The sequence below is a fragment of the Panthera leo genome, chromosome A2 (assembly GCF_018350215.1).
Source record: "Panthera leo isolate Ple1 chromosome A2, P.leo_Ple1_pat1.1, whole genome shotgun sequence".
NCBI classification, from domain to species: domain Eukaryota; kingdom Metazoa; phylum Chordata; class Mammalia; order Carnivora; family Felidae; genus Panthera; species Panthera leo.
In genome coordinates this window covers 39814199-39830542 of record NC_056680.1, presented here as the reverse complement: position 1 = coordinate 39830542, position 16344 = coordinate 39814199, and the positions used below count along the sequence as shown (strand labels likewise).

The window sequence follows — 16344 nt, the reverse complement described above, 5'->3', positions numbered from 1 at the left end:
GCAGCAACAGCAGTTACAAACATCACCAGCTTCCAAAGGGCAGAGGAAACAGACTCGCTGCAAGGGGATTGTTAAAAAGCTCTCCACAACAAAGGAAATGAACGCAAATCCCTAACCTGGGGGCGGTCCAGCAACCCTGAGGACAAAGATAAAACGCTCCGATGAAAAGCTGTGGCGGGTTAAACTCCACGCAGAGAAAGAGAATATCAAACATAATGTCAAAGGTTAAGATGTTTTGCTTGTAAGACACTTGGACCGTACTTAAGTCTGAAACACAACGAGGAACAGGGAAACCATCACTCTATTTTGCCCGTGCCACGCCACGCTCCTTCCAAGAAGAAAACTTTTTAATAAACTTAGGTCGAGTGCCTCTTCTGTTCTAAGCACAGGGCGATTCAAGGTTCAATGAGAGGCAGCTAGTCTTTGGTAAACATCTAACTTTTCCAACTCAGTTACATCTAAGTTTTTGGTATATATATATAAAAAAAAAATCCTCCAGTGAAACATGAGATTTAGATAAAGCATTCTTGCATCGTGATGGCTTTTGAAAGATTAAACAAAGGGCGCACGTTTGCAAGAATGCAAACACACGCCTTGCCCTGACTGTTAAGAAATGTAATATATAAGCCACCCTCCCTGACACTTCTCTTTCAAAAATGTACGTGATCAACAGCACTGGGCTGTCAACAGGACTCCACGAAGGTGGCTCTTACTTTCCAGCGGAGCAAGAAACAGAAGTGGGCAGCCCGCGGGTGAACTTGGGAGTCCGTCCCTCCAGCCCAAAGCCTCCCCTGGACTCGGCACCGGCTGAGGGAGTGAGACACGGGTCCCAGAGGGGATTCTGGGGCTGCCACGACTCACCTCGCCAACTTCTCCAGGCTCGCGGCGCCCCGGCGGCCGGCTCGGGGGCGCGGACGCGGGGGCCGGCGCCGCCGAGCGCGCGGACCGGCCCCCGGGAAGGCGCCCGGGCCCGGGAGGCGCGCGGGGGCCGACGCGGGGTGGCGCTGCGGGGCGGACGCGGGGCGCGCGGGCGGCGCGGGGGGCTCGGCGCGGCTGGCGCGCAGAGACAGCAGCGCGAGCAGCAGCGCGGCCAGCGCGAGCAGGAGCAGCGCCGCCGCCTTGCTGCGGAGCTTCATGGTGCGGCGCGGCGGCGGCGGCCCCCGGGCGGCGCGGCCCCTCTGCGCATCGCTGCGCGCCGGGCGGCTGCGGCGGGGCCAGCGCAGTAGAGCGGGGCGGCCGCCTCCTCTGCCCGCCCGCCGGGGACTGGGGTCCGGGCGGCCGGCCGGCGGGCGGGCGACGAAGGAGGAGGAGGACGAGGAGGGGGCGGGAGGGAAGGAGGAGGCGCGAGCGGGGCTCGAGGAGGAGCGGCCCGCGTCTACCGTACTGTGTGGAGTAGCCGCCCGTCCACCCACCCGGCAGCAGCCGGGAGACTGGCGCTTCGGATTCAGGTAGGGCAGCCTCAATACCTCTTCATTCATTCATTCATTCATTCATTCATTCATTCTTTAATTCATCCTTCCATCTACTCGTCCATCCATCCATCCATTCATTCCCTCCTTAACCATTCCATTTCCTCCCTCATTCGGTCACTCACTCACTTACCCTCCGGTTGCATCTCATTATTGTATGCATTCTCCCCATCATTTATTTTTATCCGTCTTGCCACACACCCGTGCACCTATTTATACACTTCCATTCAGGCAGGGGCATCTCTGTTCTGTTTGCCCAATGCAGGGCCTGGCACTTGGTGGATATCTGTTGGACCAAATCACTCCAGGTCCACATAGTCTAAAGAAGTCATAGAAAAAATTTCAAAGTCTGGGTTTAAAATCTGACTCAGTCTCCTACTGGCTTAGTGATCCTGAGCAAGTGGCACAATTAGAACCTTCATGTCCTTACATGCAAACTGGGAATGATAATACTGCTCTCCACAGCGGCAGTATTATCATTAAATTTAAAAACACATTCAAAGAAACTAGCACAGTACCTGGCTCACAATAGGTGCCCAATAAAAGCTCTGTGATAATCACTACAATAAAACGTAGCTTATCATAAATATGTAAATGCAAATATTTTTTCTCTCTGACACAGATTTGAGATAGAGTAATAACTTTACCCCCAACGTACAAATAGAGTCTTGTGAGACCTTCACAGCTATAGTCACCAGATTAAGTTTTAGAACTTTCAAACTATTCTTTCAGGGCATCTCCAGTCACAAATCTGAAGCATTAGGACACAAAGTGTTATTCACTATGAACTGCCAGCCAATGTTCTATTAACTCTCTTTTCAGCATGGCCAAAGAAGATCAGTTATAACAATGTCTCTGAGTTTCTACCAGATTCCATGTTGACTTATAGATCATTAATTTTTTTAAAAAAAATTTTAACGTTTATTTATTTTTGAGAGAGAGAGACAGAGACAGAGCCTGAGTCGGGGAGGGACAGAGAGGGGGAGAGACAGAATCTGAATCAGGATCCAGGCTTCGAACTGTCAGCACAGAGCCTTATATAGGGCTCGAGCTCACGAGCTGTGAGATCATGACCCGAGCCGAAGTCGGCCGCCCAACCAACTGAGCCACTCAGGCACCCCATAAATCATTTCAAAGTCAATTATATTCCTGGGTAGCCTGGGTTGCTCAGTTAGTTTAACTCCCCACTTTAGCTCAGGTCATGATCTCACGGTTCGTGGGTTCAAGCCCTGCATCGGACTCTGTGCTGACAACTCAGAGCCTGGAGCCTGCTTCAGATTCTGTGTCTCCTTCTCACTCTCTGCCCCTCCCCCACTCACTCTCTGTCTCTCTCAAAAATAAACATTAAATTTTTTTTTCTTAAATTCAATTATATTCTGAATCATTCTTGTATTAACATTATATTTTAATTATTTGGGATCCCATTGTATTTAAAATTTTAGGAATGAGAAGGTTTACTAACCTGGAAACTCTTCAAAGCAGGCACCACGGAAATGGCAGAGTGCAAGGTCAAGCGTAGGCTACCATTGGTTCTCAATGAGGGTGAGGTACCATTCCAATAGGAGGCATCTGGAAATGTGAAAAGGATGTTTTGGGTTGTCACAATGATTGGCTGGTTCTACTGTCATATGCTAACCCTCTTACAATGCTCAGGACACAATAGCACAACAAGAATTGTCCTGGGCCAAGTGCCGACATGGACGCCTTGCAGAGAAATGCTGAGCTATGCTAAAGCTTGGTGTATAGGCCTTTCAGATTTAGAAATGGCCACCGTCATGTTGCTATGTGGCCCAGTGAAGCAAAAACTCCCATACTCTGTCTTACCGCTTCTCTTCTTCCTCAAGGAGGACACATACAACAAGGATAAAATTAGGCATAGGGACAATGAAGTAGCACCTGGGGTTTTAGCCTCAAACACCAAAATGGAACTTGGGATAATTATGCTTGACCAAACAGAGGACTTAATTTTCTTAAACTCTACTGACTTACCTCCTTCTTCTAAATCCATACTCAACTTTTGGATTTCACTGCTCTGATTGGCGGAGAAGTACAACTTCTGACATGAAAAAGGGGTTCCAGACTCCATATCTATCTATGGCTCACACAACTTCTCGCTTGGATGTTTAATGCACAAAATGCTTGTTTATTTGACCCCCACCCTCACTCCTGAAATCTGTTTCTCCTCCTGGAGTTTTGATATCTCTAGACACTTAGTTGCTCAAGCCAGAAATTAGGTGGCAGTCATCCTTGATTTCTCTGTTTCCCTCACCTCCTGCATTAGTTACCTATCTATTATTAGTTATTATTATCTGTTGTTCATAACAAACTGCTCCCAAATTTGGTAGCATAAGATAATGCACATACTATCTCATCATTTCTGTGTGTGAAGAATCCAGAACACCTTAGGTAGGTCCTCTGCTTCACAAACTCTCACAGGGCTGCAATAAAGTGTTGGCTCAGAACTGTGGTCTCATCTGAAGGTTCAACTGGGGAAGGATCCACTTCTAAGCTCCCGTACATGGTTGCTGGAAGAATCCAGTTTCTTTCTGGCCAATGAACTGAGAGTCTCTGTTCCTTGCTATCTTTTGGCCAGAAGATGCTCTCTGTTCCTTGTCGGGTGACCCTCTCTATCAGCAAAAGCCTAAGCCTGTAAGAAGAGTCAGAGGAAGGATGCAGCAATACAAAAGTCACAGTCTTTTATAACCTAATTTCAGAAGTGACATTCTGTCACTCTGTCTTGTTCTTCTTGCTAGAAGCAAGTCATTAAATCTCATTCATACTCAAGAGGAGAAGATTACACAAGGGCTTGAATATCAGGCGGCCAGGATTATTGGGAGTCATTTTAGAAGGCTGCCTTTCTCACCTCCCATATCCAGAGAACGAGCAAATTCTGTCAAAGCTACTTCTAAAATATGATTGCCATCTGTCCAGCTCTCTCCTTCTGAATTGCCAATCATGATTGCCTGACAAGACCAAATGTTGATAAATTCTTAATAGCCTCATTCCTACCATATTCCATATAAATTGTGACAACTCCACTCCCCACCCCCCAGTCTCCACCCCTGTTACATGATGTGGCTATTTTACAGCCTACATGCAATAGCAATTACCTTCTAATTATTCTCCTTGTTTCTTCCCATGCCTTCTTCCAAGTTTTAAGACACGAAGACTTTTTTTAAGAAACATAAATTGAATCTTATCTGTCCCCTGTTTAAAACTCTGCAGTGATTCTTCATGGTTCTTTGAATAAGTCTGAACTCCTTACCATAGCATCTAAATCCAGCATGATCTGGCCCCTGACTGCAGCTCCAACTACATCCATCCTGGGGCTCCTTCCAGCTCCAGTGGCTTTCCATCAGGGCCTCTACCATTCCTGGCTTTTCCTTGCTTCAGTGTCTTTGTGCTTGCAGTTCCTTTTGCTGAATCCAGGCTCTGGAAGGCACTTCAATATTTAGATCTTGGCCTAAAGCCACCTCCTTAGCAAGACTATTGCGGACTTCCTTTTTTAAGGAGATAGTGTTCCTCCTATTACTATTTGCCCATTTTGTTTCCTATACAACACTTACTACCAATTGTATGTGTGTGTATACATACATAGACACACACACATACACATATATGAACACACACAGATACACATTACACATACATATATATATGTTTATATGTTTTCAAGTGATTATTTATGGACAGTAATATATATATATACATATATATGTATATGTATATATATATATATATGCATATATTTTAAGAGAAGGAGAGAGAGAGATTGAGCAGGGGAGGGGGCAGAGGGAGAAAGAGAGAGAGAGAGAGAGAGAGAGAGAGAGAGAGAGAATCTTAAGCAGGCTCCACACTCAATGCAGAGACCAACATAAAGCTCAATCCTACTACCCTCACATCATGACTTGAGCTGAAATCAAAAGTTGAACACTCAACCGACTGAGCCACCCAGGCACCCGTAGCATATATAGTTCTTAATTGTATAACTGGATATACCACAAAAACCAAGATATAGAACTTTTCTAACATCTTGGAAGACTCTTTATGCCCTCTCCCAGGGGTTACATTCAAGGATAATAATTACTCTAGCTTCTATAATCGTAGATTAATTTTGTCTTCTCTTTGAAACATTATATAAATAGAACTATATGATATGTATGCTCATTCAACATATTGTCTGTGAGGTCAATTCATTTTTTCCATGTATCAGTTGGTTTGCTTGTATATATGTTGGTTTGTTTGATGGGTAATATTCCATTATATGAATATACCATAACTTATTATTTTTTATTCATTTTATTATTTTTATTTTATTCATTTTTACTATTGAGAAATTATTTCCAGCTATTATGAACATTTTGTACAAATCTACTGCTGGACATAAACACACATCTCTTTTGAGGATGTGTCCTAAAGTGGAATTTCTGGGTCATACGGTGGGCATTTATTTAGTTTTAGATGCTGCCAAATGGTTTCTGAAAATGGTTGTACCAATCTGCCCTCCCAATAGCACTCCAATTTACTCCACATACCCACCTATACTTGATCTTATGTGCTAATCCAGTTTTAGCCATGCTGGTGAGTGTGTAAAATCTTGTGTTACAGTTTGAATTCTCATTTCCCTTGAGCACCTTTTACATATTTGTTGACGATTTGGGTATCTTCTTTTGTGAAGTGCCTCTTTGGGTCTTTTGCTTATTTGGGGGTGGGGGTTAGGGCATTTGTCTCTTTCTTATTAATTTGTGGGAGTCCTTTACATATTATTACTATATTACTATATTACTTTTGTCAGATATACATTTTGCAAATAACTTGTCTCTATGTGGCTTTTCCCTCTTTTAATGGTATCTTTTGATAAAGAAAAGTTCTCAATTTAGTGAAGTCCAATTTTTCAATCTTTTCTTTTATGTTTGGTATACTTGGTGTTTTGTCTAACAAATGTTTGCCTTAGTCACAAAGAAATTATTTTATTTCATTCTAGTATATAGTTATATGATCGTACTTTCTCTGATGATGGAAATGTTTTATGTCTACACTAAATGTTGTATATCTACACTATATTAATATGGTAGCCATTGGCCTCATGTGGCTATTGAACACTTAAAATGTAGCTACTATGATTGGGGAACTGAAATTTTGATAATTTTATATAAATAGTCATATTGGGCTAGTGGCTGCTATATTGCATACTACAGTTCTAGACACTTTATTGTTCTAGTTTCCACAAGTAGGTATACAACTCATTGTGGGTTATTTTTGTGTATGTGTGTTTGTGTAAAGTATAAGGTAAAGATCAGGATTATATTTTTCTATATGGATACTTAATTGGCCCGCTTGTTGAAAAACCCATCTTCTCTCCCAGTGCATTCCCAATAACGTTTCATAAATCAGGTGAACAGACTGTAACAGAAATGAAGAATGCCTTTGATGGGCCCATCAGCAGACTAGACGCAGCTGAGGAAAGCATCTCTGAGCTTACAAACATGTCAATAGAGACTCCTAAAACTGAAAATAAGACTGAAGGAACAGACAACCAAGACATGTGGGATATCTACAAAAGGTGTAACACACATGTAGTGGGAATACCAGAAAGAGAACAAAAGAAAGAAAGAAGCAGAAGAAATTTTATAAGCAAAAATGACTGCGAATTTTCTCCAAATTCATGTCATAAAGCAAACCACAGGTCAAGGAAGCTCGGAGAACACCAAGCAAATAAAGGTCTGAAAGACTACACCTAGGAATATCATATTCAAGCTGCATAAAATCAAAGATAAAGAAAAAATTTTGAAAGAGGCCAGATATAAAGAAATGTTCTAACTATAGAAGAGCAAAGATAAGAATTATGTCCAACTTCTCCAAAACCTTGCAGGCAAAAAAAGAGTAAGTGTAATACATAAAGATTTATAAGAAAAATTTACCAACCTAGAATTCTGTATCCTCATAAATTATCTTTCAAAGGTGAAGGAGAAACACTTTCTCAGAAAAACAAAAATTGGTAGAATTTGTTGCCAGATCTGTCATACAAGAAATGTTAAAAGAGTTTCTTCAGAAAGAAGGAAAATGTGGGCCCCTGGGTAGCTCAGTCAGTTAAGCTTCTCACATTGACTCAAGTTATGACCTCGTGGTTTGTGAGTTCCAGCCCCGTGTTTGGATCTGTGCTGACAGCTCAGAGCCTGGAGCCTGCTTGGGATTCTGTGTCTTCCTCTCTCTTTGCCCCTCCCCCGTTCACACTCTGTCTCTCAATATAAATAAACGTTAAAAAAAAATAAAAAAAATAAAGAAGAAAGAAAGAAAGAAGGAAAATGATATAGGTAAGAAAAAAATCAGATCTACATAAAGAAAGGAAGAGCATCTTTGATGCTTAAAGAGGGAATAAGGTAAAATAAAAACTTTTTTTTCTTATTCTTTATTGATCTTAAAAAGGCCAGTTTGTTTAAAATAATAATAGCAATAATGTGTCTGATGCTTAGAGGTATGTATAAGTGACATGAATGGCAGCGATAATAAAAGGAATGGAAGGAGGGCATTAGAAATATTTTTTTACTGTAAGGTACTTACACTACTTGTGAGGCAGTATAGTGCTGTTTAAGAGCAGACTTGGATTAGTTGTAAATGTATATTGCAAATCCTATTTTTAGAAAGAAGTATAATTGATATGCTAAGGGAGGAGGGAAAATTTAATTATGTAATACACTTGACTAAAATCACAAAAAGCAGAAAGGGAAGAGAAAAAAACCAAGAATAAATGAAAAGTGCAATGAATCAAAAACAGTAACAAATAGAATACATTTTAATCAAACTATATCAATAACTGCTCTAAATATCAATTGTCTAAATACACTAAATAAAAGAGATTTTCAGTGTGAATCAAAAAACAAGACCCAACTGTATATTATATGTAAGAAACCCACTTTAAATACAAAGACATATAAAGATTAAAAGTTAAAGGATGGAAAAGCAAAGGGGTGGAGAAAGTTATACCATGCTAACACTCATCAAAAGAAAGCTGGAGTAGCTACATTAATTTCAAAAGAAGCAGATTTCAGAGGAAGAAAATTATCAGGGGTAAAGAAGGAAATTACATATTGATATACGGGTCAATTTTTTAAGAAGACATAACAATCCTTAATGTGTATTCATCTAAGAAAAGAGCATCAAAATACTCGAGGCAAAAACTGATAGCAATGCCACAAGTAGGTGAATCCGCTGCTATAGTTAGAGACTTGACTTTACCAGCAGTCTGTCAGATATGGACACATTCATCAGGCAAGAAATCATTAAAGACATAGCACTTTTGATCCATCTATAATTGACATCTATAAACTACTTCCTCCAACAAAAACAGAATACACACTGTTTTCAAGCTCACATGGAAGATTCACCAAGATAGACCACAGTCTGAGCTATCAAATGCACCTTAACAAAATTAAAAGAATATAAATTATTCAATGCCTGTTCTCAGAACGCAATGGAATTAAGCTAAAAATCAATACAAGAGGTAACTGAAAAACTCTAAAATACATGGAAATTAAACAACACACTTTTCCAAAACACACGGATGAAAGTAGAAATCTCAAGAGAAACTTTAAAATATTTTGAACTAGGGGCATGTAGGTGGCTCAGTCACTTGAACATCTGACTCTTGAGTTTGGCTTAGTCATGATCTCAGTGTCATGGGATTGAGCCCCGCATTCAGTTCTGCACTGAACATGGAGCCTACTTGAGATTCTGTCTCTCTCTCCCCATCTGCCCATCTCCCCTGCTCACAATACTCTCTAAAATTAAAACAAACTATATATATTTATATATATATAAATATATATAGTTCAAATATATATATATATTCAAATATATTCAAATATATATATATATATATATATATATATATATATATATATATTTGAACTAAGTGAAAATGGAAATACAACTTATCAAAATTTGTGGGATTCAGGGAAAGCAGGGCTTCGAGGGAAATTTATAGCATTTGATGCATATATTAGAAAAGAAAAAGGTGGAAAACCAATAACCTAAGATTCCACCTTAGGAATCTAAAAAAAGAAGAACAAATTATATCTAAAGTAAGATAAAAGAAATAATAAAAATTGGACCAAAAATCAATGAAATTAAAAGGTGCAAATCAGCAGAGAAAATAAAACCAAAAGCTGTATCTTTGAAAAGACCAACAAAATAGATAAACTGCTAGCCAGACTAAGAAAAAGAAAAGACATAGATGACTCATATCAAAAATGAAAGATAAGGTATCACTACAATTTCCATGGATGGTTTAAAAGATAATGAGGGGCGCCTGGGTGGCGCAGTCGGTTAAGCGTCCGACTTCAGCCAGGTCACGATCTCGCGGTCCGTGAGTTCGAGCCCCGCGTCAGGCTCTGGGCTGATGGCTCGGAGCCTGGAGCCTGTTTCCGATTCTGTGTCTCCCTCTCTCTCTGCCCCTCCCCTGTTCATGCTCTGTCTCTCTCTGTCCCTAAAAAAATAAAAATAAAAAAAAATAAATAAATAAAAGATAATGAAAGAATACTGTGAACAACTTTATGCCTGCAATTTGATAAACCAATTCCTTGTAAATAACAATCTAACACAACAACCACCAGAAGAAATACATGAACTGAAAAGGCCTATAGCTACTAAAGAAATCGAATCAATAATTAATAAACTTCCCCACTCCTAAACCCGATATTGCACTATAAACTAAGTAAAATATAAATTTAAAAATAATGATAATTAGTAAACTTCCAAAATTGAAAACACAAGGCCCAGGTGGATTCATGGATGAATTCTAACAAACACTGAAGGAAGAAAGTATGCCAGTTGTCTCTAAAATTCTTTCAGAAAATAGAAGCAGAGAGAATGCTTCCTTATTCTATCAGGCTAGCATTACCCTAATACCAGAATCAGAAAAAGACATGCAAGAAAACTATAGTCCAGTATCTCTCATGAACATAGATACAAAAATCCTCAAAAAAATTAGCAAATCGAATCCAACAGTGTATAGGAAGATTTATACACTATGAACAAGTGAGATTTATTCCAGGTATAAAAGGGTGGGTTCAACATTAAAAAATCAACTAATGTAATTCATCATGTCAACAGGATTTAAAGAAAAAAATCACATCAAATGTCAATGGGTGCAGAAAAAATTCAACACCCATTCTTGAGAAAAACTCTCAGAAAACTAGAAATAAAGAGACTTTCCTCAACTTGATAAAGAACATTAACAGTAAACTACAGGTTACATTGTACTTAATGATGAGAACTTTTCCCACTAAGATCAGGAACAAGGCAAAGTTTTTCCCTCTTACCATTCTTTTCAACATCATACTGGAAGTCCTAGCTATTTCAATAAAACAAGAAAAGAAAATACAGGTATGCGGATTTGGAAAGAAGAAATGAAACTACTTTGTTTAAAGATTACATAATTGTCTATGCAGGAAATTCAAACGAATAGACAAAAACTCCTGAAATTAATAAGCAGTTATAGCAGGAATGCGAGATACAAGGTTAACATACAGAAGTCAGTCACTTTCCTACATACTAGCGTTGAACAAGTGGAATTTGAAATCTGTAAACACAATACCATGTATAATAAATAGCACCCTCCAAAGTGAAATACGTAAGTATAAATCTAACAAAATATGTGTCAGATCTGTATAAGGAAAGCTACAGAATTTGATGAAAAAATTCAGAGAACTAAATAAATGGAAAGATTCCATGTTCATGTGTAGGAAGCCTCAATGTTGTCAAGATATCAGATCTTCCCAATTTGATCTATAGATTAAATGCAATTCCAATCAGAATACCAGCAAGTTATTTTGTGGATACTGACAAACTGATTCAAAAGTTTATATGGAGAGGCAAAAGACTTACAATAACTTGTATAACATTGAAGGAGAAGAACCGAATTGGAAGACTGGTGCTACCTGACTTCAAGACTTACTATAAAGCTACAGTAATCAAGACATTGTGGTATTGGTAAAAGAATAGACAATAGACCAGTGGAACAGACTAGAGAGCCCAGAAATAGACCCCCATAAGTATAGTCAACTGATCTTCGACAAAGGAGCAAAGACAATACAATGAAGCAAGGATAGTCCCTTCTACAAATGTGCTGGAACAATAGGACATCCACATACAAAAAAAAAAAAAAAAAAAAAAATCTATACCTAAACCTTACAGTCTTCACAAAAGTTAACTCAAAATGGATCTTAGACCTAAATGTAAAATGCCAAACTATCAAACTCCTAGAACATAACATAGGAGAAAACCTAGATGACCTTGTATGTGAGAACACCAAAGGCACAATCTATGAAAGAAATAATTGATAAACTAGACTTCATTATAATAAAAAACTTCTGCTCTGTGAAAGACAATCTCAAGAGAACTGGAAGACAAACTACAGACTGGAAGAAAATAATCGCAATAGACAAAATAGATCATGGACTGTTATCCAAAATATACAAAGAACCTTTAAAACTCAACAATTTAAAAAAAAAAATCCCATTAAAAAATGTCATCCCAGAGCCTTGCATGGGGCTCAAACTCACAAATCTTGAAATCATGACCTGAGCCAAAACCAAGAGTGGGACACTTGACTGACTGAACCACCCAGGTGCCCCTAGAAGGTATTCTGTTAAGTGAAACAAGTCAGACAGAAAAAGACAAATACCACGTGGTTTCACTTATAGATGGAATCTAAAACTTAAAAGAAACAGACAAATAAACAAAGAAACAAACTGAAAACAGAAATAGACTCATAAATATGGAGAATAAACTAGTGGTTGCCAGAGGGGAGGAGGTGACGGGGATAGATGAAATAGGTGAAGATGATTAAGAGATACAAACTTCCAGTTATAACATAAGTAAGTAATGGTGAGGAAAAGTACAGCATACAGGATATAGTCAATATTGTGATAACTTTGTATGGTGACAGATGGTAACTACACTTATTGTGGTGAACATTGTGTAAAGCACAGAATTGTGAAAACACTATGTTGTACACCTGAAAGTAATATAATATTGTATGTCAACTATACTACAATTAATAAGTAAAATTAAAAAAAAAGAATACCATAAAAATAAACCAAGTCCCCTCAAAGAGTGGCACCCTGATAGAAATCTAGAAAACAATCCATCTCACAGAAGATGGGGAAGATATAGCCTGTGTTGACTGTGTTCCTCAGATGAGGAAAATAATATGAGAATTTTTAACAACCCACTTTCACATAGGCTTCTGTGAGGCAAAATAATAATAATAATAATAACAACAATAATAATAATAACTAAGAATAAATTTAAAAAAGAAGAAGAAAAAGAAAACATCCAAGGAGAAATTTTAGGTTAAAACAACCAAAAAGTGGTAGATAGTCCAAGTTCCAAAAGCAAAAGCAAACTTTAATTGGCAAAACACACTTAAATCTTAGGTATGGTGGGCTGAAGAGTGATTCCTTAAAATTTATGTCTAGTCATAACCTCAGACTATGACTTATTTGGGAATAGGATCTTTGCAGATGTGATTAAGAATCCCAAGATGAATCACCTTGAATGTAGGGCGGGCCCGCAATCCAATGATTGGCAGACTTATCCTGGTAAGAAGAAGAGATGACACAGGGAAACACAGATACAGGAAAGAAGAAGCCATGAAAATATGGAGGCAGAGATTGAAGTCATACTGACACAGCCAAGAGACGCTGTGAGCCACCAGAAATTGGAAGAGGCTAGGAAGGACTCTCCTCTGCACTTCCGAGAGAGCATGGCCCTGGTCACACCTTGATTTCAAATTCTCGACATCCTGAAGCCTCAGACAGTAAATTTCTGTTCCATAAGCCACCCAGTTTGTGGTAATTTGCTATGGTCACCCTAAGAAACGAATACACTAGGTTTCAGGAAATTCACACACATAAAATTCCAAGGAACTTGATTTCATCATCCCAAACTATAAAACACACATATAAAATAAATTATGATAGGGGCGCCTGGGTGGCTCAGTCAGTTAAGCGTCCGACTTCCGCTCAGGTCATGATCTCATGGCTTGTGAGTTGTGAGTTCGAGCCCTGCTTCGGGCTCTGTGCTGACAGCTCAGAGCCTGGAGCCTCTTCAGATTCTGTGTCTTTCTCTCTTTCTCTGCCCCTCCCCACCTCACACTCTGTCTCTGTCTCTCAAAAATAAATAAACATTAAAAAATTAAAAAAAAGTAAATTATGATAGAAAAAAAAGAATCAACATAAAGGACAAAATGTGGAGAACAATCTGTAAAAAGAACAGACATTGGAACGGTCACTGTGCAAAAGAACATAAGTATGTGCAATACCTTTTTTACAAGAGAGGTTATGGAAACTACATGTAGGTATAAGAGACTACCAAAAGGGAGAGGGAAGATTTGAAAATAAAAAAGTATAACTTCTAGTAATACAAAATTTTTAATAATAAAATTAGAAGCCCAACTTAAAAGTTAAATTGCATTTAAAATCTAACTGAAAAGAAAACTCAAAAAAAAGGAAGATGAATAAAAAAAGATAAGGAACTTACGAAAATGTAGTACAAAGAGATAAATAAATATAAAAACTTAAGTGTTTTTAAACTAAAGGAAGATAGATTTAAAAAAATGAAGATAAGGAACTGATGAAAATGTAGTATGAAGAGATAGATAAATATAAAAACTTAATAGGTTAAAAGACAAAAAGGATAGAGTGAGAATATTTACTATCCTTTTTTTTTTTTTTTTTTTTTTTTTAAGTAGACTTCACACCCAGCGAGAAGCCCGTGGTGGGGCTTGAACTCATGACCCTGAGATCAAGACCTGAGCTGAGATCAGGAGTCAGATGCTTAACTGACTGAACCACCCAGGCACCCCAATTTAATATACTTCTAATTAAACTTCCAGAAGCTAAGAATGGGGCAAAAGGGGGCAATGTTAAAAACGAAAGTGGCTGAGAATTTTACAGAACTGTAAAAAGGTACAAATCCTTAAATTGATAGAGCATAGTGAGTTGCAAACAGGATAAATGAAAAGAAACACAGGCCTATATATATTTCAACAAATACACAGAACATAAAGGAAAAACAAGGAAACTTCAATTTGCAGAAAGAAAAATCTATGTACCTGCAAGGGAACGAAAGCCAGATTTCTCATCAGCCATAACATAGACAGAATATAATGACGTGATATTTTCAATGTGCTGAAGAAAAATGTATGAACCTGGACTTCTATGCCCTGAAGAATAGTCATTCAACTTAGAGGGCGTAAACGTAAAAAATATTAAAAATATTAAATCAGTTGGGGAATTGGTTAATGGACTGAGGCTGGAAGAATTTTGAGGCACATGATAGAAAAATCTTAGATTTCTTTCAAGAGATTATTGGTAGAAATATGGATGTTTGAAATGTTGCTGGTAAGCGTTCACAAGGAAGTGAAAAGAGAAGGTGTATATCGTCTCAGGGAATACTTAAATCGTCATAAACAGAATGTTGATACAAATAAAAATGCTAAACAAACTGTTGGTGAGGGCTCATGGGGAAATGAGAAACACATTACGGAAAAGTGGAGGAAAGGAGATCCTTAGACATAGTGTTAGAAGCTTAGGTGAATTGCGTCCCACAGTGACATGCAAAGTAGAATTTGTACTCGACGAACTCTGATACTTAGTGGAATGTTGAAGGTACGGACTGGTTTCTTCTGGCTGCATTTAGTAAAATGTGAGAGGTAAGAAATAAATTTAGGGAAGAACTGTTTGAAAAAAGGTGGAGGGGAACCAGGACTTTTGGGAAATTCTCAGCCTATCCACTTTGCAAGAAATGGAAAAATTTAGAAGATTCAGTGTAAGGAAACTATACTCGGGAGAGAAAGTCATGGATGTGGCTGGACAACATGTTGCTAGTACCTGGAAAGGAGCATATATATTTGGATATTCAACCGCACAGAGGGCTCTTCAAAGAGATTAGGTGTGTGACTCATGGATATCCTCAGTTGTCTCTGCAGAAGCCAAGCATGGAGATGATATTGTCCAGCAAAGACCTGTGTTTAATAGGATGAATTCTCACAACTCACATGAGAGACCCACATGGTTTTTGAGAACGTATCATCAGTAGAAACACTGCCAGCTCAGGCAGAAAGATAAGACTAAAGGAAAGAAGGCCATGGGACCCCCAACATTCTACAGGCAGTAAACGGGTTACTAAAATAACTCCACTGCAAACATGTGCTCTCATTTCAGAAAAAGAAAAGGATAACTCAGAAGGCAAAGCTGTGGGCTCAGAAGGCAGAGCCGAGCGCCACAGAGGATTCTTCTCAGGCATCGCAACTAATGGAGTTTGTCTAGCTGGATCAAAATTGCTCGGGACCTAGAATCTCCAGAAGGAACCAGCATTTCTGACACGTTGGCTTTAGCCCACTGAAACAAATTTTAAATTTCTGGCTTCCAGAACTTTAAGTGAGTTCATTTCTGTTGTTTCAAGCCAATAACTTTGTGGTAATTTGTTATAGTAGCAATAGCAATCTAATACAGAGGGTACAATGCAGTGCACAAAGTCTGGAAGTGTACCGCCCAGAGAGTATTCAGTGAATGAATAATAAGCATATACTTTGAGACTAAGGAAACTGAACTCAAGAAGGAATAGAATGTAAGAAGCAGAGGTGGGTTAAGAAATATGTAAAACAGGAGTGGCCGGGCGGCTCAGTCGGTTGAGCGTTTGACTTGGGCTCAGGTCATGATCTCACAGTTCATGAGTTCGAGCCCTGCATCAGGTTCTGTACTGACAGCTTGGAGCCTGCTTTGGATTCTGTGTTTCCCTCTCTCTCTCTGCCCCTCCCCACTCATGCTCTGTCTCTATCTCTCAAAAATAAGTAAAAAGTTTAAAAGAA

At 38.9% G+C, this 16344-nt stretch overlaps 1 protein-coding gene across 1 annotated transcript in view; it reads right to left on the bottom strand.

Annotated features, from left to right (window-relative positions):
- The window catches only part of GXYLT2 (glucoside xylosyltransferase 2), a 93913-nt gene extending 92777 nt beyond the window's left edge, over positions 1 to 1136 (bottom strand). Inside the window, exon 1 of the mRNA XM_042927315.1 lies at positions 862 to 1136. Coding sequence (XP_042783249.1) covers positions 862 to 1136 — 275 coding nt within the window. The remainder of the gene's footprint in view (positions 1 to 861) is intronic.
- Positions 1137 to 16344: the final 15208 nt, after the last annotated feature.